General features: G+C 45.7%; 1 protein-coding gene and 1 pseudogene across 2 annotated transcripts in view; both read left to right on the forward strand.

The window, feature by feature from the left end:
- HECW1 (HECT, C2 and WW domain containing E3 ubiquitin protein ligase 1) overlaps window positions 1–25,662 on the forward strand; it is a 385,512-nt gene that overhangs the window by 89,024 nt on the left and 270,826 nt on the right. For both annotated transcript variants that reach the window (XM_045564487.1, XM_045564486.1), the window contains one exon: window positions 21,276–21,333. In XM_045564487.1, coding sequence (XP_045420443.1) covers window positions 21,307–21,333 — 27 coding nt within the window. In that variant the 5' untranslated portion in view covers window positions 21,276–21,306. Of the gene's footprint in view, window positions 1–21,275; window positions 21,334–25,662 lie in introns of those variants that run through there.
- On the forward strand, window positions 3,348–3,432 carry LOC123647924 (annotated as a pseudogene).

The raw sequence follows: 25,662 nt of genomic DNA on the forward strand, positions 1-25,662 counted from the left end.
AATTGAGTCTCAGTTAGCTATGTCAAATACACTTTTGCCTCCAGCTAAATGAAGTCCCTCCCTGGGAATACAGATAAGAAATAAGAAACATGTTTCTCCCTACTTAAAATGCATGAGTTCTGTTACATAGGGTAGGTGTTGGACTATAGCTGAATGTCTATATCAAATTAATGAGAGATACTGCTGCTTCTTTCCATTTGTAGATGAATCAGTGTAACCTAGAAAGGCAAGTATGTCTCGATCCTTCCAGAATCACTGGTTGCAAGGAAGAGAAACCTATTTGAGCTAATCCAAATGACCAAAAAAAGGGGGAGGGCTAGATAAGGAGCAGTGCTGTAAAATTATACAACAGACGGTTCACTTGCAAAATCACAAGGGGCTTAGGCTTCTCTCTGCCTTCTCTTTCTGGACCATGTTCTGTTGCTTGTCTATGTCTTCATGTGGCTCTTGCCCTGAGGTCTGGATGACTTCACAGAATTAACACCGACCACTCACGTCTTGTAGAACCATCAGGAAAGGAACTCTTTTTGATCACTGACCAGTCAATTAATTGGCTTCACTTGGATGCCGTGTCCATCCCTGGCAGTCGCCTTTGGCCCGAGAGTGGCATCATCTGGTGCAGACGTGGCCACCAGCACCTGCTCCTTCTGGGGTAGAGAGTGAAGAATTTCCCGGAAGAGGAGATTCTGAGCCTGAGCCGGGTGGGCTGCATCAGGCTTGTGTGGCACACAGGAGGGAGCAGGGGCAAAGTGCCACTAGGCATTGGGAAGTGCTTTCTAGTCCCTCTTTAGATGAATTTATTCCCCTTTATTCCCCTTTGGAGGAGACCAAATGGCCCAACAAAGTCTGTGGATTCTGAACCTTTAGAAACATACTTTTGTAGGTGAAAACTGAGAGTTTGTCTTGTATTTTTAACTTACAAAATCAATACCATGATGCCAGGCCATTTGCTGTAAGGTATATTTAGATCACAGATTGAATTGTTCCTGAGCAGCAATGTGACCTGAGACAGCAGCGACAGGAGTCAGGAGGCCTCACCTCTTCTTCCTCACGCAGCACTGGGTCACCCTGAGAATCTTGCCCATCTTAACCTCTCTAGAGCTCAGGGTGTTTTTCCCAAACAAGGGACAAGATGTATCGTGGACTTGAACATGGCAGTGGCTCTGGGTATTGTATCGTGGGTGGATGGCCTTACCTTAGAGCAACTGGGACCTGGTAAACATTTCGGTGGAGAAGGGAAGGAGGCATGGAATGGGGTGTGAGGGGGCCGAGGGAATCACCCTGGCTGCAGTGACCAACGATACAGATCAGTGTCCCGGGAGACATGGCAACCCTGGCCTTGGGTAGCATTTATATCCAAGGCGCCTTACTGGCAGGCTGTTAAAGCCACTGTAATGTTCTGGATCAATGGTACTTGATGAACAAAGTCCAAGGGGAAAGATAATGTCATGTTTTAAGAGGTCAATTAGTTTGGAGCAAGTCCCCAGCCAGGGTTGGAAGGTGTGTATAGGGAAGGGGGGAAGGGTTCTTTTGCGGGGAGGAAACTGACACAGCCTCAGTCAGCTGGGCCAGCCCCCCAGTGCAGCGCTGCTCGGGAACTGAGGGAGACTCCTGAAACGAGTCCCAACACCAACTACCTGGGGCTGGGCCAGACCTCACGAGTTAATCATGACACTGTCCCCCAGGCCACTTGCACTTCTGACCAGCCAGCCACAAATCTAGTGGTTCTTGCTATCCCCTAAGGTTTGATAATTTACTAGAATGACTCTCAGAATACAGGAAAGTGGTATACTTATGATGACAGTTTTTTTCACAGCAAAAGGAGACAAAACAGAACCAGCCAGAAGAAGAGATGCCCAGGGTGAGGTCTTGGAGCACCTGGCACACAGAGCTTTTGGTGTCGTCTCCCTGTGAACTCAGGATGCATTATCCTCCCAGCACAGAGTACTGCCACCAGGGACGCTCACCTGAGTCTTGATGTTCAAAGTCTTTAGTGGGGTTTCAGGTAGGCATAATTGATTGAAGCATTGGCCATGTGGTTGAATTCATGTGACTCAAAGCCCCAGCCCTCTGGTCATGTGGTCAGTCTTCCTGTCACAGCCAGCCCTTGTCCTGAGTCATCTCTTTCCCATAAACTATCTGGGCCCACCATGAATAAAAAGGCACTGTTATCACCCGGGAAATTCCAGGGATTTAGAGGCTGCCCCCCAGGAACTGGAAACCCAAACCAGCCAAATTCTTCATGACACAGGAGCTCCTGATCATTTCTGGCTGAGCAGGCACAGGAAGGAATATGTTGACCTGTGGGTGCCTGGGCCTGGAAACCAGATACTAGCTTTAGGGCAGCAGCCAACCCCTTCCTTCCCCAGCGCCCTGCCCTGGTGACAAAGGGAGAAGAGACACCAGCTTCTTATGTACTTTCCATCATGGTGCCCCTTCACTTTCAAAATGGGCAGGGAGGGCTGGGCCAGAAATTCAGAGGCTTCACTGTGCAGACCAGCTTTGGCTGGTGTCACCAAAGGAAGCCCTTAGAAATGCACAGTCATCATCATGATTCCTGCTGCTGGAGAGGGGCCATTTGGGTACAGTAATTAGTGCCCTCCTGTGCAAGACAGTGTGGGCTTGCTGAATGTTCTAGAACCTTTATTCTGAGGACCCGGAAGCACTTTGAGTACTGTTTGAAAAGGTGACAGTATATTATACTTTTGTTTCTTTCCCGGCTCCCTTATCAAATAGTAGGGTTAGCTGTTAGTTACCCAGGCTTTAAGGCTAAGGGAGTTCAGGTAGGCAGCTGTGAGTCTACAGTTGCCAGGGAACATCATAGAAAGAATGGGATGGTACCTGGTACCACTTTGGAGGATTAGGGAGATTCTGTGGTTTCTGATGCTATTTCCAGGGTCATTTGACACTTGAATGGAAGCCTATTTACCCTTCCTAACCCTAGTCAGAACCATAGGTCTATTTTTTTGTTTTCAATCTCTGTATCTCTTGAAGCCCCTAATGCTGAATTGTGCCTAGTAAGTGTTCATTAAGTATTTGCCAAATTACATGTCTGAGGAATTAGCTTTAATAGTTGAGTTGACTGCATTTTATCATCATAGGTGGTGATGCCAAATGACTTTTGTGGCAATGATTCTAAGGTGTAGATCTTGGCTACTCAAAGTGTAGTCCTTGGACCAGATGATGTTCTCACTTGGGAGCTCAATAGAAAGGCTTAGTCCCAGGCCTGCTAAATCATAATCTGCATTTCAACAGGATCTGCCGGCCATTCATATGCACAATGAGGTTTATCATGTCGCTCTAGATCAGTGGTCCTCAATCTTCAGGGCACACTAGAATCTCCGAACATTGTTTCTCGGCCTTTTGGCTAAGATCAAGTGTAGAATCTGAGAACAATTAGGTCAGAATTTCTGCGGGTGGAACCCAGCCTTCTGTATGTTGTAAAGCTCTCCAGGAAAACCACCAGAGTGGAGCATTGTAAGTCAGGGGGAAGCAGCCTGGATCAATCCAGACAATCTGGTTTTTGCTCCAAAAATAAGAAGCCAAATGCTCATGAACTGAGTCAACTTTCCTTCCAATAAAGTAAGGTTCCATCTCTGTATCTTGCATATCTTTCAAAGACTATGGAATATTCAGTGTCCAAGAAGGTACTCTGTGTAAGAGGGATTACATTAGAGGAGTGTTTAATCTGGGATCCAATGTTTTCAAAATGCCGGCTTTGAAGAGGATGGCTGAAGGTGTCTTGGGAAACAGCACGAGAAATCAACAGTGCCTCTTCCTGGGGTCAGATCTTTGATCATGTTTTCTTCAGCTGCCACTGCGAATTAGAACCTGGAGAAATTGCTTTTCTTTCATAAAGAGCCAAGTTCAGTAGGGGGGCGCGGCTTGCTACCACAGGTGTTTCATTTTATGAAATTAATCTGGAAATCTGATATGTGTGAGATTTGCAGGCTTGGAGTAACCTTCCCTGCCACATGAGTCCTGTGTTCCTTTGCAGCCTCCTCTTTCTCCCTCCTTACCATGGGCCACCTCAGCGCCCAGGCCTTTGACCTTTTCTCTGCACTACCCTGGTTGTTCGTTCATTCGGACAATTTATTTCACGTATGTGCAGAAGACAACGCATTTTCATTTTACCCCATATCTCCCCCCACCCCCGAATGCCAGACTTGTTTTTCCATCACCACTTGGATGTCTAAGAACATTTCAAACACAAAACGTCCAAAACTGAACTCCTGCTTTTCTTCCCCAAACCTGCCCTGCCCCCTTCCCATCTCAGTTCCTGGCAAATCCATCCTTCCAGTTCACTCTGGTCTGGAAATAGAGCCGCCTTCTCTTTCTCTCGTGCTCCACATCCCGTCCCGCAGCAGACCTTGTGCTGCTGTCTTCAAGGCGTATCCAGAATCCAACAACTTCTTGCCACCATTCTGGTCGAAGCCACGACCATTTCTCACCGGAATGATGGCTCGGGCTCCTTATGCATTTGCCTCTTGCTCTTGCCCATGGTCACCTTCAGCACAGTCACAGCACAACATCTGAGAGGACCCACTAAAACCTATGTCAAGTTGTGGCACTTCTCTGCTTAAATCCCTTCAGTGGCTTCCTGTCTCCCAGAAGCAAAATCAAAGTCCTTGCTGTGACTACAAGGTGCTAGCTGATGTGTTCTCCCCCTTACCTCTCGGCCACGTCTCTGCACCTCCTGCTGGGTCTCTGCTCCAGCCCCTACTTCCCCCTCTGCCTGGAAAAGTTCTACCCTGAACCTTCACACGTCTCATCTCCTCCTCCTTCAAATCTGCTCAGAAGCCACCTTCCCTCTCCATTTGGTCGTCCCTTCTAAGAGTCAACCTTCTCACCTATGTTCCCTCTCCCACATCTCCCCCACCCGAGAGCTTCATTTCCCCCAGAGCTCACATCACTCCATTGTTTTTCTTCATTATCTGTCTTCTCACTCTAGAATGTAAGCTTCATGATAGTAGAAAAAGGAATTTTGATGGTTTTAGTCACTGCTCTTACCAGCACCTAGAAGAGACACATAAAATGAACGAACAGGTATGTTTGCTGTTCCAAAGAGGCCTGAACTCCATTTGATGTAAAACGTCATGTGTTTCTCACCCAGCACTTACCTGGTTCTGTGCAGGGGCTGGGGGAGATCAGTAAGACATTATCCATGTGTCTCTGAGCCCACAGCCCAGTGGAGGGTCTGATGTGCAAACAAGCCCAATACAATACAATTCATGTACTTAGAGCTCTAAACCTGATGCTCTGGGAGCTCTGGGGATACTAACAACCTGGCTGGGTTCAGGGATGTGACATTTGAAGTTGCTGTAGAGTGGGAGTCCCAGGCAAAGAAAAGGAAGCAGCTTAGACAAAGGCCTGACCACGTGAAAAGGGGCCCAGGTAAGAGGTGTCTGTGGGATCACTGTCCCCAGGAGGGATGTGGGTACAGGGGAGGGAGTGGCTGGGTTACGCCTGGAAAGGGAAGGGATGAACTTGTGGAGGCCAAGTTTGCTGTGCTAGCAAATTCGGATTTTTATCCTGTGGGAAATGGGGGACCATTAAATGTTTTAAGCAAAGAAATAACATGATGGAATTGATGGCAGGTAAAGACCTCTAGCAGAAGCCTGGGGGGACGCAGGAGGATGAAGCCAGCTGCTGACACGTTGGAAGCTTGTCTAGGGCCTGGCCATGCACCGAGCAGGATCAAGGGACTTGCAGAGATATAAAAGGGTAACTGGCCTATTTTTACTACTTGAAGCCATGACTGGGGAATGAAATCATAGGCGCTACTAATAAGGGGAAAATAAATTAAACCCACAATGACATACCATTTCACACCCATCGAGTTAAAAACAAAGAAGGCTGACAAGAGCAGGTACTGGCAAGAATATAGAAGTGCAGGAACTGCAGCGATGGGGGCAGAATAAGCAGGTCCCTTCCCTTTGGCGAGCACTGTGGCCCCGTCCAGCTGAGTGGATGGTGAGCTAACTTACTACTCCAGCAAACCTGTGTCTCCGCGCCCTGGGGACCACTCGCACACCTGCATAGCTGGTGGCAGGTAGGAAAGTCATTTTGCTTGAAACAGCAAAAGTAAAAAAAATTGGAAACAAATCCTCATCTGTAGGAGAATAAATAAATAAAATTTGAAATACGCATCAATGAAATAACTAGAGCTTGTATTAATGTAGGTAAATATCCCAAACATAAAATTTTATTTCTAGAGTGTGAGGAATGTTTCTTATACTAATATCAAATCCTTCATGCTACCAGAAAGGTTAGATAAAAAGCATGAGTAATAATAGAAAATGCTGTCAATTTTCCATGAGATACACAGGATGCGATGATCACTAATTGAATAGACCTTTGATTTGCATTCTATTATATTACTTTTAGATATCTACATGAAGAGTCAAAATATTACTAAATACCATATGTTCTTTTGTAAACCACATAACATGTTTTATAGGAAGTTAGGGAACATGGGGTTAAAATGGAAAGAATTTAGATAAAAGTTCGGAAGGTATAAGCATAGCCCTGGTTCTGCCCTTCTTATTTCTGTAACTTTGCTCATGTCACTTAAACTCCCTGAGACTTCTATTGTTGGTAGTTTGCCTTGAATTGAGGTCAGCAGTGTGTGCCCAGCCGGCCCATGGGTGCGTGAGGGTGAGAATCAAACGGGACCGCGTCAGGGAGAGGGGCTGTGCCACGTGTGCACCATCCGGTGCTTGCTGCTATTAATTCACTGTCCAAATGCTTTGCTTTTCTCATCTTGCTGAAGTAATAGATTTCAAAAATAACACTGTCCCTCAACTGACAGGTCTGAAAGCGCAGGGAAACAGGCTGGCTTTTCTGTTCACAGAACAAACCACGTAGGGTCCGTGTTACTCCAGGGCCTCTGAGAAGCAGGTGCCAAGATGAGATTAGAAGTAGGTACCAAGAGACTGATGGGGAGACGTGCCATGGGCTCCAGGGCACAGGCCCCGGGCCATCTCCAGCCATCAGAAGTCTAAGCACCACATTCTCACGGCTGCCACAACATCATGAAAACTACTAATACCTGTCATATTTTGACCCCATCACTACCATTATTGTTCACAAAATTATTTTTTAAAGAATATGCTCATCTAGATAATATGATGTGGAAATTTATCCCTATTTTATTATCAATATTTCACTATTAATTTTAACTATTTCACTAATTAATGGGCAGTGCACTGCTTTATGTTAAATACATTCCTGTCACTGTCAGAAACAATATAAAATTGAACATCATTTTTAGTGATTATTTAACATTGATCTTGAAGTTCTGGCTTCATGAAATGAGACGCAAAGCAAAAGGTACCGGATAGCTGTTGTAATGAGAATGATGGCCATTATTTTCAGGGATATGACCCTATACCTATAAAATGTAAGGAAAATAGCTGTTATTTGAATTAAAAAGACAGTTTGCAAAGTTAACAATATTCAAATATAAAATTAAAAAGTCATTTAAAAAGCATCTGATTCTCAATGGTAGTGAAAACATAAAATATCCATACTTTAAACATTACGTGCAGAAAGTATGCAAATAGAACCACAAAACTTTACTAAGAAACATAAATGATTAAAATTAATCTACAGACATTCCATGTTTTTTCACAAGAAAACTGAATATCATAGAGTTGTTATGTTTCATGTTAATTAATGTTATACATGAAATAGTGTTATACACACTTTTCTGTGACTTTTCTATTAGTTGCAGTTAATAAAATTATTTTAAAATATTCTGAACAAATAGTCCAGAAGAGGTATATTTCAAGAGAGCAAATGAAGAGGAATGAAGGAAGATTAACACTACCGTATTTTAAATCTATAATAATGAACAAAATGTGGTCTTGACTCCAGAAAACACAATAGAGCCACAAAACTGCATGACTCAAAGTAAATTCCAGCACGTGGAAAAGTCTGATACATGGTACGGGGAAAGCAGGTATCAGTAAGCAAGAGGTGTGTTATTCACATGCCCTCAAATAAATTACAAATGGATTTAAGAGCTGATTTTTTCAAAATAGTGCTATAGCATACTGGATGGGTGCAGAAATAATGTTTATCTCCATCTGGATGGGGAAGGGGAGTGAGTGGAGCTTCTAAGTGTTAGGAAGAATCAGAAAGAAGAGTTTTGACTACATAAAATTGGAAATCTTCCATTAGTAACCAAATACAGACAATTAAAAATCAAATTAGCTCCTGAGAAATATCTGTAATAAGTATATCAGACAAGAGCTTGGTATTTTAGGGTTCACAGAGCTCATATCCTTAAGTGAAATATAATGCCAAGCTTGAGTAGATGATCATTTAAAGAACAAGATCAGACAGTTCACAAAAGGGCAGTACACATGGCTACGCAGAGAAGTACAGGAACACTCGGTGCCGTTGAGATTGGGGGCGGGGGTTCACTGCATGGATCACTACTTGGGTACAAATTGGCCAGGCGCGTTTGTAAGGCCACTTGGCTACATATCCGTACCCTTTCACTCAGTACACACACTCAGGCCATATTTCCTAAGAAAAAAGCAAAATGCAGACAATACTTTTTGTGTGTACAAAGATGTTTGTCCTACCATTATTAAATAGCAAAATATAAAACAACCTAAGCATCCAAAATAGGACCAAAAAACTAAATTACAGTGTATTTATTTATGAAAAATTCTTAACATTGGAAATGCTTCTATTTCATTTAAAATTGGAATACAAAATCGCATATACAATATGTCTTAAGACAAAAGAAAACAAATGTCTACAAAGAATCTACCAAATTGGTGAACAGTGGTAGATTCTGGATTATGGGTGTCTTTTTTCTTCTATTTTCTGCTTTTTATAGCTTTCAGATTTTCCACAGTAAGAATGAGTTATTTTTATAATTTTTTAAAAAGGAAGAACTATCAATGCTATGTTGAAACCAGATCTGAAATGGCTACTGTAACTTAAAGAGAAATTTAATTTTTATTTACTTTCTGGCAAATAAGATGTGTTTCCAGTGTTGATCTTTCTCTACCTTCCCTACATTGAAGTCTTTGCAACCCGGCTGACACCAAGTAGGAGCCACTTTCTGGAAAGATGCTGTACAACATAGTGACCTCAGTGAGTCTCATGATAAAATCTGTTGCCATGGAAAATATTCCTCAAAAGATTGAACTCAATATTTCTGTTTAAAAAGGGGCCTATAATTCAGGTAAAAATAATTAATGGTTGCTAAAGGAAATGGGTGAAAATTTAAGGAGTAATAATATATTTATATAATCTCAAAGTATTTTTCCACAAGATACTTATTACCTACAATGGATAAAATAGTAACTTTACACTGGAGACATCTGGCGGGCAGCTCCTTAACCAAGTACTCCGAGTTTCCACCAGCACAGCCTGTGCCTCCTGATACGAGGCTCTGGGAAGAGCTCAGCTTGTCTGCTGTGGCGTCCCTGCCCAAAGCACGTAGCCTGGGTCTGATCACAAGGAAACATCAGACAAACTTCACGTGAGGAGCATTGTACAAAATAACAGGCCTATACTCTTAAAAAAACATCAGTGTCATCAAATAATAAAAAAAAGATGACTAAACTGAGTGCAACACATGATCTTGGATATTGCATTTTTCTTTGCCATAAAGGACATTACTGAGAAAATTGGGGAGATCTAAGTTAGGTCTGCAGATTAGATAATAGTACTGTGTCAATGTTAATTTCCTGACTTTTACAATTGTACTGTAGTTGTGTGAGAGAATTTCTTGTTTTTAGGAAATACACATCAAAGTATTTAGGAGTCAGGGAGCATCCTGTACAGATTACTCTTGAATAGTTCAGAAAAAATTATACACACACATGCACACATATAGATGTACATATAAATATATAAATTATATGTCGACACAGAGACAGTGAGAGAAAAGGAAAAACAAAAAATAGCAAAATATTAACATTTGGAGAATCCGTGTGAAATGTATTAGGGAATTCATTTTGGTATTCTTGCAACTTCTCTGCAAATCTGAAAGTATGCTAAAATTAAGAAAACAAATTAAAGCAGAAAAGGGCTAATGGTTGCAGCTCCACCAAGCGCTAGCGCGTCATTAGGGCCCTGTATCTCCTGAACTGGACGCACCTTTTTGAACACCAAGCTCTCTGTCCTGCAGGCAATAGACGCCTCATGTCCGGTGCTGTTCTTAAGGCCTTTCCATATATTTTCCCACTGAAATCTGTGGACAGCACTACAGAGTTGACACAATTATAATCCTCATTGACCAGTAAGAAACTAACATTTAGAGAGGTTAAGTAACTCGCTTAAGATTCCAGAGCCAGAAACTACAGAATGAGACTTGAACTCAGGCTTCTCCATGCCCCACCTCCCCACTCCCCAGGTTTTCTGTCTGTTCCACACCTAGGAATCATACATCTCTCCCATTACAACTCTTTGAATGTAGCTCTTTTTTTCTGAGTGTTTAAAAACCTAAAAGCATCCCTTTGGTCTTTTCACATGACATGGATTCACGGCATTGATTTGCACCAAGGTATGTTATCTCACCTTGCTCAATGTGCTACCCATTAAAATCAGGTTGTTCTACCCTATAATCCCTCAAACTATTGGATTCTGGTTAGGGAAAATGAAGCAGCAAGCTATTTCATTAAGTCTGTAAATCTGAGATCCTTTAAGCTCTTTGGCTTAATACGAGCAATCTCTATCATACCCCTGGTCCTGTTTGTCAGAATCCCCTCCCGGCCATGATAAACAGTGGAAAGAAACAAGATGATAACCTCCCTTGGCAGGTCTTCCTCCTCCTTTCTCCTCATTCCACCTGCTATGATGTAAGATAGCTCTTATTCTAAAACATAAATGCTCCCAGGAGGACCCAGTTTAAGTCTGTTAAACTCAAACATCATAATTGTGTTAGTGCCTTAATAGGGGCTCACTGCTTGCCAGCTAAAGAGATTGAAAAGGACCCAAGATAGTAGATTCAAGGAGGAGATGTAGCCCTCAGATGGTGCTAGAGACTTACTTCCCCTGGCTTTCTATGCTTTGAGAGAAAGACCTAGTGCAGACACAGGAACTCAGCTGGGGGCCCTCACCAGCAACATGGCCCTGCAACTGCAGAGTGGAGTCTAACCTCCTCCCCTGTTGTCATCAGGGAATCAAGTCCTTGTAGCACACTGAGGAGGGCACACAAAATGTGTTCTGACCTGAGAATTGACAGGAACTGGAGAAGGGGAAAACTGATCACAAAGGAAGAGCTTGGAATTTCAGTGAGACAGAGAGAGAGAGAGAGAGAGACCAGCAAATACAAAAAGAAAAAGTAGAAGACTTCATTGATAGGGATAGTTTGAATGAGATATGGGAGAGAGGAAAGACGCCTCTCAGTGCTACCTTGCAAGTCTCTATTTGTACTGAAACCTCTCCTCCACTCGGGAACTATAAGCCCTCTCCTTCAAAGTAGGTCAGTTTGGGGAAAGGCCAAGTGCTGTTTGGCATAAAGGAGTCAGGACGTGCCACCTGGCCCTGAGCAGCAGAATTTAACTCAGAAGCAGGGTAGAAACGGAGGCTGGGGTGCAAATGTATTAGTTTGCTTTTGCTGGTTATGCTATGAACCAAACGTCCATACAACCTTGATGGCTTCCACAACACAGGTCTATTTCTCACTCACATCACATTTAGGCTGCAGGTCAGCTCCTTTACCTCGTGGGTTGGGCTCAGATGTGCTTCTGAAGTGTAGGTGGAAGGCACAGCCCAATCTAGAACTAGAACATGCTGTCCTGGTGGGAAAGGGGACAGAGCAAGAGGGATGGTGAAAACTCATGATGCCTCTTGTTAATAAAATGTCTTGCTTACAGTGAATATCACATTTAATTGGCTGAAGCCAGACCTCTGCTCTGGAATGTAAAGTAATCCCCTCTGGGGAGAGGGAGCAAGACACTGGGCTTACAACCATCTCCAGAGGAGATAAGACTTTGTTTCTTTCCAGAAGTCCCTATCTTTAGGGTATCCTTTAACCCAGATGCCTTTGCTCAGAAATCATTAACCTCAGAAACATGGAAACATTCATGGGGCATCGTTTCCTGACACTCTTGGTTTTAATCTGATGATTGTTGTTTAATTGTAGAGGCCCAAATTTTCAGAGCTGTGGAAATGAACACCCCTCCCGTTCACAGTTCTCCGTGGGTACATATTCTCCTCTGGCTGATACATTGACACTAGATCCAAAATCTGACACTTCGCTCCCTCTCCCCAGCTGGTGGACATTACTTCCCAGAACCTCCACTTCTGTGTTCCATGTTTTATCTGGGAGCTCTTTACGTTTTCATACGCCTTCGATGTGGAAACAGTAGAATTACTAAAGAAACCACAGTTTGGATACTATCATTGTTCTTGCCTCATCGGCCCTCCACATCTTATCACTGAGTAAGGTATTTATTTAGTCCCCAGGACTTTTCATATAAGCTGTGATGCCCGTGATAGAAAAAGGAAGAATCAGAGAGAGAGAGAGAGAGAGACAGACATGAAAACACATTATAGTCCTGGCATGGGAAAGATAAGGGCTTCACACCATCCGGAGAAAAGCTTCATCGCAGGTAGTGAGACGACAGGGGAGGAGCAGCGAGCAGCCTACAAGCAGTCCGCAGAGCTGCCTGTGATTTGAGGGATTGCTAAACAAGCAAAGCGTTAGCCAGAGGCTTCACAAAGCACGTGCAATACAGCCCTGCCAGTGACAGCTGTCTGCCATCTACACTTCTGACCAAATTCTCACCACCTGCACTATTCCAGCACCATTCACGTCACCTTCGTCACCTTCGTGTCTGGCCTGGGTTCTTGCAAGTTCTTCCAGCTTCTCCCCTCCCCTTCCCTTCAGTGTGTTCTTAAAGCGGCAGCCAGAGATCCCCCACCTAATGCCAGCCAGGTGTTGTCACCCTCCCACCGAGAGCCCTCCAGTGACTTCCCACCCTGCAACATGTGAACACCAGAGTTCTTCCAGTGGACTAGAGACCTAACACCATCCAGCCCCTCCGTATGTCTCCAATTTTATTTCCTTCTGTTCTCCCCTCCCTTCTCTTCGCTGTGGCCACAGTGGGCTCTGCTGTTTCTCAGGAAACTCAGATGCTCGCCCACCTCGGGACCTTTGCACCTGCTCTTCCCTCTGCCTGGACGCTCTTTCCTTGCACACGCGTGCACACCTCCTCTTCTCCTTTAGGTCTTTACTCTAAGTCTCTTTATCTTTGAAGCTGTCCCTAGAGACCAAGAAAAAAATTCATCTCCTACCTACATCTTAACATTTCATTTCTCATTTGTTGTTTCTTCTTAAAATTTCCCACTAACATGAGGATTTTACTTATTTATTGTTTTTGTTGCTCTCTCCCTCCAAACATGAGCTCCACAGCCAGGGTTTGTGGCCTGTATTGTCAGTAGCATGTTGCCTACTCTGCAGTGCCTGGTGCGTAGTTGGCCCTCAACAAACATTTGTTCGGTGTATGAATGGATGAAAAGCCGCCTCCACCGGAGGCCCTAGAAGGAAATATGTGCACAGCAAATGAGACCCAACTACAAACCAAGTTGGGTCACACTCTGTGACTATCTGGGGCCCTGTGCAGGCCTGTCCACCTAATCTTCTCGCCTCAGATTGGCTAATCACCAGCAAATTGGGCCAGTCCCCTGCCACACCCAGGATCCAGATCCAAGTCTTGACCACACTAGCCCCTTGGAAGCCCGGCCGCAGCACACCTACAGTGACACCTGGGGCGACCAGGGTCAGGACAGTCCTGACCTGGAACTGCCCAGAGCTCTGTCCCCAGAACTCTGCAGGAGAAGGTGGAGCCCACCCCCGGGCTCCTTGCTGGGTGGACTCTGCAGAGTAGAGAGGTTGCAGGGGAGGAGATCTGGCGCCCCCTTGAGAGGGTAGGTGGGACACTGCCCGCCACGCACGAACCCCAGACAGCACGATACTTTGGGGCGAATACTAGGCTGATTAAAAGATTCTGAAAGACAAGAGAAGGGAACAGGGGACCACTATTCTTAAAAAATGCAGAATAAGAAAGACATCCTTGGCCCACACCCATGATAATTTTAGAGAACATTTTGAATGCTTAAGAAAAAGAAAAGAAACATGAACTACAAAACAGAAAGGATGTATGTGAAGAAAGCTATGAATATTAATTTAAAAACTCAAAACAGAAATTTAATAAGTAGAGAAACAGATTGTGCTCCTGGATTGGGTAACTTAATGTACAAAACAACTCATATTCACTTCCTAGTTTAATTTAATCCCAATAACAAGACATGTAGGTTTTTATGTTCTGGAACATGGACAGCCGGGTTTAAGTATTGGGCTCTACTCGCATCTTGGGTGAGGAGTCCCCTGTGGGTTTGGTGGCTTTCTCCTGCGCACGCAGCACGCTCCCTGAGCCCACAGCCGGCTTCTAGACCGATAAGAACACAGGCACAGCTAGCTCATGACCGAGGCATTTGTACTGCCCGATGTGATATATATTACAAACGCATAGTAAATATGTTTATATGCTTTAGCATGTGTACAGACACACACACATGCAAACATTAAAACTTTATGCATTAACCCATGAATAGAAAGACCAATAGAGCGCATTAGTAGAAAGTATATGAATAAAAAGAACAATAGAAATAAAGTCCTGTAATTATAGACATGAGTTTATAAGAAATTTAGAGCTTATTACGTAATTCGTAAAACTATCTGTGGGGGCAATGCTAGAATGAAATAGATAATAAAAACAAGCTATACAAACAGATAAATTCCAGAAAGAATAGACCTAGACCGTAAATGCAAAGTGAAAACTGAGGCAAGGCAGAAGGAGGGAGGGAGAGAAGGAGGGAAGGAAACACAGAGAAGTAGGACGGTTTGCCTGACGGGAAGCTGGCACGTCAGAGCTTCTGGGGAGAAGGGATATTGCCACCAGCATCTTAAAGGTATTTCTGACCAAAATAAATTTTAAATCACTGATCAGGAACTGCCTAGAGACCTGCTTAGCTCTTAAATGGAAGGCTCTCCCATCCTGCCATGTGTGCAGTTCACCTGGTCACTCTCCCCTGAGAATGCGTCTCCTACAGGGCATGTGAGCCGCATCTGCCTCTGCTCCTCGCTATTTATGTGACACTGAGCATGTGACAGAGCCTCTCCATGCCTCAGCTTCCTCAGCTGGAAAATGTAGACAGTAATAGTACTTGCCTCTGGAGATTGTTGTGAGGATCAAATGGGTGAGGATGAGTAACCTACAACAGTGCCCGGCACACAGGAAACAACATAAACACTGCATGTTAGCTTTCACCACTGTATTTCTCATGCCCCAAACAATGCCAGGTTTTGGGAAATGGTTAGGAAATGTTGGACGACCCTGAGCCTGCTTTGCTGTGTAACACCTCTCCAACTCCCTGAGACTACACCCAATCCCACCCCTCAAAGGTAACTGGTGACAGATTTTGAAAATAGAGGCAGGAAGGCAGTTCACACACAGATTTTCTTTTTTCTTCCACTTGGAGCCTGAAAAAGTGCTGAGTAGGACTGAGCCCGTTTGCATGTCCATGATGGCAAAGCTAAATGAGATGCTGAAGCGGGGGGGGGGGAGCCCCTGGTTGCTGAGGGCAGAGTTAAGCCCGTAGGTTTTGCATAATTCTGCCCCAACCTATTGCTTATTGTGCAAGTAAAATGTTTTGATCGTCTGTCGCTGAAATCTGTTTTTAATGAAAACACTCTGGGATCAGCTATTATTCTTAGAAGACAGCTCTGTTGTGGAGTTAGTCATGTATGGAGTTCCATTATGATTGTTTCCCCATCACAGAAGTACTTGGGCTGGAACATGAAGGTTAGGGGGAAAAGCCAACAGCCCCGGGCTCAGCTGCAATAAAGCTCAGTGCTGGAAAGATGGGACTTGAGTAGAAGGTCCCAGTTCATGCCATGACACTGGCCCAGAATGGGCGCTGCCTGGGAGCTGCCCGAACCCCTGTCCTCACCGTTCTGGTACTCAGAGTTGGAGTCTGAGAAATCATGCACAGGGGAGGGGGAGGCCACCCCCACAGGTGGTCGTGTGTATGCTGCCGTTCATGGAGTCAGAACCGTCCCTCTAAGGACAAAATAGGCATCTCGGGAACCAATCTTTCTTAAAACGAACATAAGTGCAACAGGCTGGGAAGACTATGTCACATGGGAAGTTTAGGGAACTTGGAAGTTCAAAGTCAAGCCATCCTTATCTTCCCCCAGTGTATCATTGTTTAGTCACGGATATGCTGGAGAATTGGAGAAATATACAAATGAATAAAAATTAAAAATGTATGAGTAAAATAAATATTTTTAAAAAGGAATGGCCCACTGGCTATGCCAATAAGTTCATGCTCTTCAAGAAAAGCCTCGCCTGTTTGTCAAAGCCTAATTTTTTTTTTAATAGAGATGGTGGGTAGAGTGGTGGTGCCTGAGACTTTGGAAGACATTGCAAGTCACTGCGGACATGAAATGATGCTATTAGGTACTGGATCACAGAGACGCCTGCTCCTGGGAAAACTAATTCAGTGATGATAATACCATAAGGTTATGTGACAGTAAATTTTATATCTCCTGAAAATTGGAATGGGATGAAGACAAGGGACTGAAAGAAAATAGATTAGGACAAAACAAAACCAGCCAAACCCCAACTAATGCTGACAGAGTCACAGTCACAAAGTTGAAACCAGGACTTCCAACCACACTGTCATTTTGCAGCACACTACCCAGGCTGGCTGACAGCCGATGAACACTTGACCTAGGAAATAGCTTGCAAACCACCAAGAACTCTTGGGATTTCAAAACAAGAATAGTTATAGTTATTAAATTAGCAAATGTGATTTTCTGGTCTCAAAGAAGAAGAAAGTTTTTAAAAATCCCGTTCAAATCTTGTGCAACTGAGCTTAATTTTTCCTTTCAAGGGGGTCTGGTGTGGTGTATTTGGAATTACCCGTATGTGTGGGAATGCTCTTGTGGGTTATTTCTTCTTCCATGTATCCAGTTGGTCAGTACATCGGCAAATATTGATCAGGTGGTGAGGGTCTTTGCATCTGAGCAAGAGGAGGGCATTAAATCTCCTTGAGGGGTTGGGGTCACTGAAATAGAAATCATATATCTTTAAATATTTCTGCAACTTGGCATCTTCTGCTGGAACTTAACCGATCCTAAATGTCAATTATCACTACTTAGGACAACTTAAAATAAGTGATAGTCACGATTGTGGTCTTTTAGGAAGAGTGCTTGCACTAGCTGACTGGCTTTCTGGGGATTTTAGATACATCCACTTAAAGTAAGTGTAAATACTTTTCAAATATTATAATCCCCCTTTGAGAACCAGCCACTCCAGGGCTTCTTCGCTGCAATGCCCACTTCCAGGCCAGTGGGACCTGCAGGATCATGTCCCAACCAGAAAACATCATCTTGGCTGGGCTTCCCTCAAACCATCCCTTAGGAAAGAGAAACTCACCCCCAACCAGGACCCCTGGCTTTCTTCAGGGGTGGACTTGTGAGTGATTTCTCATCGTATTGCTTGTTGTCTGTATGGCTTTTTTAACCAAATGTACATTGTTTCTGTAATTAGGAAAAAAGCTTTTAAAACTCGGTCATCTTTTCTATTGCTAGCATTTATATTCCACCCGTGCATGATCTTGATCTCTTCTTCAAAATTTCTGCATTTGACAGGTGGCACACTGAATGGAAAAGGAGGGAGGCAAAAATAAAATAAAATAAAACCTTTTTAGACATGTGATAAATTGCCACATGATCTAAAGGCTAATGCGGTGCTTTCTATTATTTGGTTTTAACCTTAGTTCATTTGGGAAGGGGCCTATCAATATTGGCCCAGGAGTCCTATCTTGTCTGGTTTACTTGGTTTTTTAAAATCATAACTCCTCCCAGGTGACCTAGCAGTGGCAGCAGAGCATCGGGCCACGGAGGTGGTTTTGCTGCCCTTCACATTAATAGTGATAGGCCGGTCCAAGGGTTGATTGACAGGGCTCTAGAGAGGAGGCCAGGGGCTCGCAGGGCTGATGCAGGGTGCAACAGCCAGGACCTGTGACGGAGCGGCCTCGTGAGGGGCAGGGCCCCTGTGCTGTCCTGCCATCCTACCGCTGCGCTGCAGGGTCTGTGGGGGCGTCCTCCCCACGTGACTTCCAGCTGCCCTGCACAATGGGCTCCAAGAGTGGCTCCCCAAGGGTCACAGCCACTAGAGTCCAATAGAGGAACTGGATATATAGCTGTGTAGAAGGGCCACTTGTGCCTGTGAACGAAGAATTATCCAATCTCAGGTTATTTACAAAGTAAAACTCTGTTGATCCCTGATACTGTCCCTTGTCATTTCTTGTTGGGGATTTCTCTGCTTGAAATCTCTGCACTCATTCACTGCCATCGGGACAGATGACAGCAATGAGGACCCGTGCAGATCTGTGAAGCTGAAGACAAGCTGAACACAGGGAGTAGAAGCACTTGTCTGTTGGCTTTCATGTAGACAGGTGGCTTGGTCCCCATCAGATCCCTCAATCTCCTTGGGCTCCAGTTTATTTCTGCTGGAGGCAGGTTCTCTCTGGGTCCTCCCTGGGAGGGTGCTGTGAGCTTTCAGGACCTATAGCTGGATCCTGTAGGACCTCTGTTCACTTTCTTTACAAAGTCTCCACTTCTGCTCTCATTCCCTTTCTTTTCCAGAGACAAATTTTGCAGATAAACAATTAGTAAACTGTAAAAAAAGAAAAAAAAAATTACAGTAAACTGTAAAGTGAAATACACCAGGATCCCCAGTGCTAAGTGCTAAATAGATAATGTTGAATTTGAATGGTCTTTTCTGTCTCTTCTGCTTACTTTCCATGTGTGCTGGGGGAGGGTTGATTAATTGGGTCAACATTTGGCAGAGACCAGATGCCAAAAAAAGGTCTTCTGTTATATCTTCTAAAGTCTAGACTATGAGTTCCTTGGGACTTACACAGTCCTGATCATTCATCACATTCTCACGGAACATAGTGAGCGTGCCCTTGTACCAGGCTCTGTGCTAAGTGCTGAGGATGACAGCCCCCGCCTCCAGGAAACTCTGAGTCAGTTTTGCAAAACAGACATTAGACAAATAATCACAGAAATAGTTCTTTAGAGTTATTCTTAAAACCGTCAAAATAACTACAGGGTCCTATTCTTGGGGTCTGTGTTGCAGGGGTGGAGGGAGCACAGGGGAGGCTGAGGGAACGGTGTGCTGAAGTCTCCAGGGAAGGGAGAGGCGAGGGCCCGTGCAGACCGTAAGATGCTGAAGTGGCCCAAGTGTCACAGCGGGGAGGAGGAGGCAGCAGTGAGGTGGGGGAGGAGAGAGGCCCAGATCCATTTTGCAAGTTTGTTTGAAATAAGTCTCAAACTGGTTCTTAGACCTTTAGCCTAAAGGAAGTGTGGCACCACTAACGCAAGGACTTGAACAGAGAGATGCCAGGTATAGGAAAACCGCCGATGGCATCTCTCAGGGCCCTCTGGATCTGGGTATTGCTTTGACTCAAGAGTCTTTATTCTGATTTTATGACCTCATCTTCCTCTGAAGTTAAAGTTGCCGTGAAAGTAATCAATATGGCCTATCAAGATGGTTTCACCTTCCCTCCCCCCTTTTTTTCAAATGAAGCGTTCTCTTCATTGTAGAGAATGTATTTGGGGCAAGCATGGGGGTGGGGAGACTAGTTAGGCTCTACTGAAGTTGAGTAGGAGAGAGAGGCTTAAGCCATGATGGGGGAGGTAGAAATTGCAGGAAGCAGATGAATTCTAGAACCGTTAAGAGGTAGGACCAGTGAACTTGGTGCTCTGTTGGACAAAAAAGCTGGTCTCGGGGAGAAAGAGGATTGAGCAGAATTTCCAGATTCCTGACAGGGAGCTCTGGGTGGGCGCAGGAGCCATGACTGAGGCTGGGCTTTTGGAGAGAGGATCAGGCTTGAGGAGAAAGATCCCAGGTTAGTTTGCACCCTGTTTGGGGTGGCAGTGAGATATCCCAGTAGATGAGGACTGAGATTGGACTTCGGATGAGCGTTCTGAGTGATCACAGAAATTTGGGAGGTGTCAATGTTTAGATGGCTATTGAAGCCATGGGCAGGAATGAGCGTCTGAGGACCTCCAACATGGAAAAGGCAAGTGCAGAGGCGCCTGCAGAGGCAACAGAGTGGGGCAGCCCAAGAAACAGCTGGGAAACCAGTGGCCAGGACAGGGAGAGGGGAGGAGGGGAGTGCTGTTTAGCATCCATCGCTGCTGAGAAGTCTGGGTGCTCCCAGCACAGTGTTGGACTCAGAGCAGGATCTTAGTGCGTGGATGTTGAATTCTCTCTCTCTCTCCTATTCAAATCTGCTCCAACAGGGTCTGAGAACATAATCTATGCACCCAGAATGCAAGCTTGCTACTTGTTTCTTCCACGAACTCATTTGTCAGCAGAGCTTCAGGTTGCATCGGGGTTTGGGAATGCTGACATCATACACTGCTTTTCTCTGGAATAAAGCCATATTGATTACTTTCATGGCAACTTTAACTTCAGAGGAAGATGAGGTCATGAAATCAGAATAAAGACTCGTGAACCAAAGCAATACCCAAATTCAGAGGGCCCTGAGAGATGCCATCAGCAATTTTCCTATACCTGGCATCTCTCCGTTCAAGTCCTTTATGCTAATTTTAGACATGGCGGTTCTAGACTAAAGTGCCAATGGTGTGACCAGTGATGACAAGTTGATTGCCTTCCAGGGGTTATAAAGTCTCTTCTGGACAACACATACAAGGAGATGGCACCCCATTGTGTCTTTCCCATCTGAGTAAATGCACCAGTGAGGAAAGGAGCTGTGATGTTTTCAGCAGTTTCATTGTAGCTCCCCGTCCTTTAGGGTGAGGGGATCTTATGAATGGAGCATATCTGAGGATGCTTTTAGGTAGTTTCCTCAGATGGCTGGGGGAGCAGAACTTCCCTTTCCCCACTATGCCCCCCACATCAAATTCTTATTTCTGGAAAAGGAAAAAAAAAAATAAACCATTTTTTCCTAGGCCCATGATTCTCACTCCTTAAAAGTTAAATTTTAAAATCCAAATCAAATTATTTATGGCGCAGAATCATGTTGCTGCTATTCTTCATGCCCTTTATCTAAATGAGTATGAGTCTTGTGCAATGTTTCCCTTCCAAAGCTGGGCATCCCGGTGGGGGTGGGGGAGCAGCGTTTTCTGTGTGGGTAATGTCACTGATTCTGTTTGCTTGGGATGCACGCTAAGTTAACCTCGTTGGACTTTTCCCCAGGAATTGATGCGCGCACACGTGGTGGGTCATTATGCTGCTGCACCTGTGTAGTGTGAAGGTCAGTGTGCTTTTCTGATTATAAGAAACCATCCGTGTCATTCCATTATAACCCTCTCCACTCATAATGGAATGTTCCTCGGCCCAGAGCGTTGCCCAGCCCAGGAATTTTCTCAAGTGCTGTCCAGACATTTGAGACCCATCACCCTCCCCTCCCTACCACCTGCATCCACCCCAGAAACCAACTGTGCTCCATTTTGAGATATGTTCTTTGCATGTCAAGTGCCTCTTGTGTGATGTGATTGTACCGTTGTCACAAGTGAATTTGTACCTAGAAACAAACACACTGTGATGATACTTCCAAAATTACAGCTGAGAGCCCTGCTGGGCTGTGGGTAATTACCTTCCAGTTAATGTGGGCACGTGGAAATACGCCTTGAGACTGGAGCAACGATTGCTCCTCCTGCCTCAGAGTCAGGCCAGTCCTCTGGGAGGTTGCCGTCGTTAGAACGGGCCTCTTGCAGCAGGGTAGCCCTCCTTGGAAGAGCTTTCTACCAGCCCCCCTCAGACTTCCTGCCAAGTCCCCTCCTCCCTCTGTTTCATGGTTTTAGCACTGTTGGTGACAGCCCTGGTTTACAGTAATCACAGTTTGTATTTACTTGCCAGTGTGTGTCATGGTTTCTGCTGAATGCTTCTCCTGCGTGAGCCCCTCTCCCGAGAGGTAGGTATGATCATTGTCCCCATTTGGTGTATGAGGCAACTAGATCAGAGAAGGTTGAGTAATTGCTCCAAAGTCTCCCGGTAGGTAAGTGGGGAGCAGAGACTCTAACTGAGGTCTGCCTGTCTGAGCTGCAGCCTCCATCCACGGGGCCCTGTGCTGCTCTGGTAATATTCACTCAGCCAATCCTTAAGAGAAGATTTGATTTAAAAAAATAAATAAATCTCACATTGACATAATGCTTCTCAAATTTACGAAGCACATCCACGTGCATATTCAGCTAATCCTTGAAATGACCCTGCAGGAAGGAGAGAGAAGCCCCAAGATGTTCAATGAGCGTCTCGGTACTGGCCGACAGGCAGGACGCGGAGGCCACGTTCACCTGCAGAGGCAGCTTCTCCTCTGCCACGTGCTCATGCAGAGGGAAACCTTCTTAATTAGCAAGTTCTGAGTAACTCACTTAAGGAATGAGCGTATTATGTGCTGGATTCAGGAAGCGTTAAATCAGTACTTAATCCCATGTGGCCAGATGTCCAGGACAGTCTCAGCAGAGGGGATACTAACTTTAAATTCCTCTTTCTCACTGACCACCCCAGTTTGTGGTGCTCACAGGAGCCACTTCCCTTGGAACATGTTCATGTGTCAGAGCTCAGCACAGCCTGTATTTCTAGCTCATTCCTCTACTCCACCCTCCAGTCATCCCCCTTTGGGGAAGGCTTAACTTTTACTAAGAGGAAGTTATCATAGCACTTCAAACTCTCTACCTTCCCCTTGGACTTCTGTGTTTTCTCTTTGGCTGTAACAATACAGTGAGAAGTCTTTTTTAAATTCCAATATTTCCTTTTGGGTGCATTTCACATTCAGGGAGAATGGTTCCCCCTTTCTTCTTTCCAAAACTAGTGTGCTTGAGAAGTTAGGGCTTCTTGGTCCTAGAGAATCTCAGCTCATGGCGACTTCAGATGCAAGGTTTGCCTGGAAATAAAACCGCTGGAACTTGACAGCAAAGCCTGGTGTGCACACAGATCATCACAGGCGATCCTGTTCCGTGATCCAGGAAACACGATGGCTGACTGTGCTCCCTTGACACTCATGCGAGTGAGCTCTCACCAAGTGACACGAGAGAGAAGACTGGGAGCCCAACTGATAGGAGCATGACCTCAACCTCCTGCACAATGACACTGGACACCTAAAAGGACAAGTTATCACAACCTTATTTCTAGTTTCTATGGAAGGTAAATGCAAAACTTCTTGCCCAAACCCTACACGGTAATGGAAATCTATGGTCCCATAACTTTTGTGTTTTTGCTTAAATCTTAATAATTGAAAACAATCCCAAACAATCCTACATCTTCCTATAACGTTTTGTAAGAAGATTCACCATGCTCCGAAATGAGTCTGAAGCATTACTAGCTGGGCTTGTAAAAATATCTAGAGATAAACGAGGGATTATTTAATAGACCATTTAATGTGTGTAATGTATGTATACTTTTCAGCTTCTGGAATGAACATCAGCAGGATGAATGCTCACATCTGAAAGAGGCCCAAATGGGAGATTTCATGCTACAACCACTGGTTCTCCCCCACGGGTGCATCTCAAGCCACCAAGTCCAGGTTTGCACGTGAAGCCTGGGCACTTAACACATTGAACAAGGTGATTCTGAGATGCTCCCCTGGTTGAAGACCGCCAGCTAAAACTCATGGAACTAAACCACCCTGTGTCTGTGAATAAGAGAATGGAAAAGAGATCTGTGCAGCAGATCTTTATGCCACAAAGACAAGTATCTTGTTGCTCAAATATGGTTTGCTGGAGCCTGTCAAAGGTCCTCTGTGGAGAAAAAAAAGAAACCCCAAAACATGAGAGCGTATGCGTTACAATGACTAGCATCTCTGTGTCTGCACCGGTCCCTGGGATGGTGAGAGAGGAGTAATGCCTGTCAAAGAGAAACGGAGGAAGGAGAATTGTGCAAAGGCTGCAGCCTGGAAGAGCCTCTGCCGGCCCACGGGGCCCTCAGGAGCAAAGACTGCCTGTTTGGAGACACCCCCGCACCCCCCGCCCGGCTCAGTCTTAGGCCAGGGCACCCTGAGAAGACTGTGAACACCACTCCAAACAAGGTGGACCTGGAGGATTTGGTGGCTGAGGGCTGTCAGCTGCCAGCTTCCTCGCAGCTGGGCAGGGAGTCTTTCTTAAACGGGAATCTAAGCAGCTCAGCTCACATCTGCCACATTCGCCAAAGACTCGAGAAAATCAGTTCCGCCGGGCCTTTCGGAGTGTGGCCAGCAGCAGCTGGAGCAGGGAGGTAGCACCAAGCTGTGGGCCTTGGCAGGAGCTCAGTGCCTTAGGTAGAGGGATGAAGGGAGGGGAATGGAAGAAACAGGGAGGAAAGCTTGGCTTGTTTGATTTCTTTCTGTTTAGGGCATGTTAGGTGGTGGGACTGGGAAGAATAGGGCACTAAGATTTGAGGGATTCGAAAATCTTCTCATGTAGAGAGTGAAGCCCAGAGAGGTTGTGTGTTAGCTGAGGTCACCCAGCGGTGGCAGGGCTCAGGCGACGACGCCCGGGGCTGCACTCAGCTTTCTGTCTGCTCGCGCCTGCACACCCCTCTGCCGACACAGAATGGGCCTTGTCACTTTGTTCCCCTCGACCCCAAACCCTACCCAATGAAGGAAGTCTATGGCTCCAGAACTTTTGTGTTCCTGCCTAAATCTTCCAAACTGAAATGATCCCAAGGTTTTCCCACACCTTACCCCACGTGGCACACCTTAGTCCAGCCGCGTCCTGTGTCTGGAATGTCTTAGCAGATAGAGGTGCGGAGCCCTGGGCATCTGAAGCCCACAGCCGGCTTCACCGAACATCCACCATCCCTCTGCTTTGCTTTTGGTTACAGTGGCATCAAGACATAAATTGATACGGTCATCAGAAGCCTTTAAACTAACCCCACAATTTGTTATCCTGACACCACAGAAAATCAGAACATCATTAATCTCCTACACTTATTGATTTGGGACCTCAGTTAAGAGACTGACTGCTTTCCTCCTCCTGCTCCCCCTCCCCCTCCTCATAGTGTTCCGGTCCCCAGGTCCTGACCCACTGTGTGCCGATGACCCCCGGAGAGACAGGCGATGGGGCTCCCTGCGTGCGGGCCACGAGTCCAGACCCCACTGAGTTAGGGCCGCCACAGCCTCCCTCCGGGTCTCCCCAGCCGCTGCCTGGACGGCTTCCCCGGCCTTGAGCAGATAAACAGTGTGGCCCTGCGCTGCCGTGGGCGAGCTGAGTCATGCCCTTGGCAGGTCAGGGAGCCAGCAGGAGGAGACCAATAGCCGGGCGAGTCTCCTTCAGCGGCCGCATGCCCTTTGCCCCGCAGGTGCGGGACACCACCCTGTCCCCACCCCCGGGAGCAGAGTCATCTGAGAGCCTGGCTGCTGCGGATCCCTGGGTGTAATTCTGCCACCAGCGTCTTCCCGGCAGGAAGCAGCAGTCTCAGCACAGAAATAAAACTGTCCTGCTGACTTGCTCACAGCCTGTCCCAATAACTGTTCCGGAGCGTCATCCTGACGCAGCACCCCTTGAGGAGCGCGCCGGGCGGGCTGCGAGCCTTCCCGTTACCCGTGCCCGGCGGGACCGGCGCCGCCAGCGCAAATCAAGGCCCTGGCCATTGAACAACTTCTGAGCCT

The sequence above is a fragment of the Lemur catta genome, chromosome 11 (genome assembly GCF_020740605.2).
Source record: "Lemur catta isolate mLemCat1 chromosome 11, mLemCat1.pri, whole genome shotgun sequence".
Classification (NCBI taxonomy): Eukaryota; Metazoa; Chordata; class Mammalia; order Primates; family Lemuridae; genus Lemur; species Lemur catta.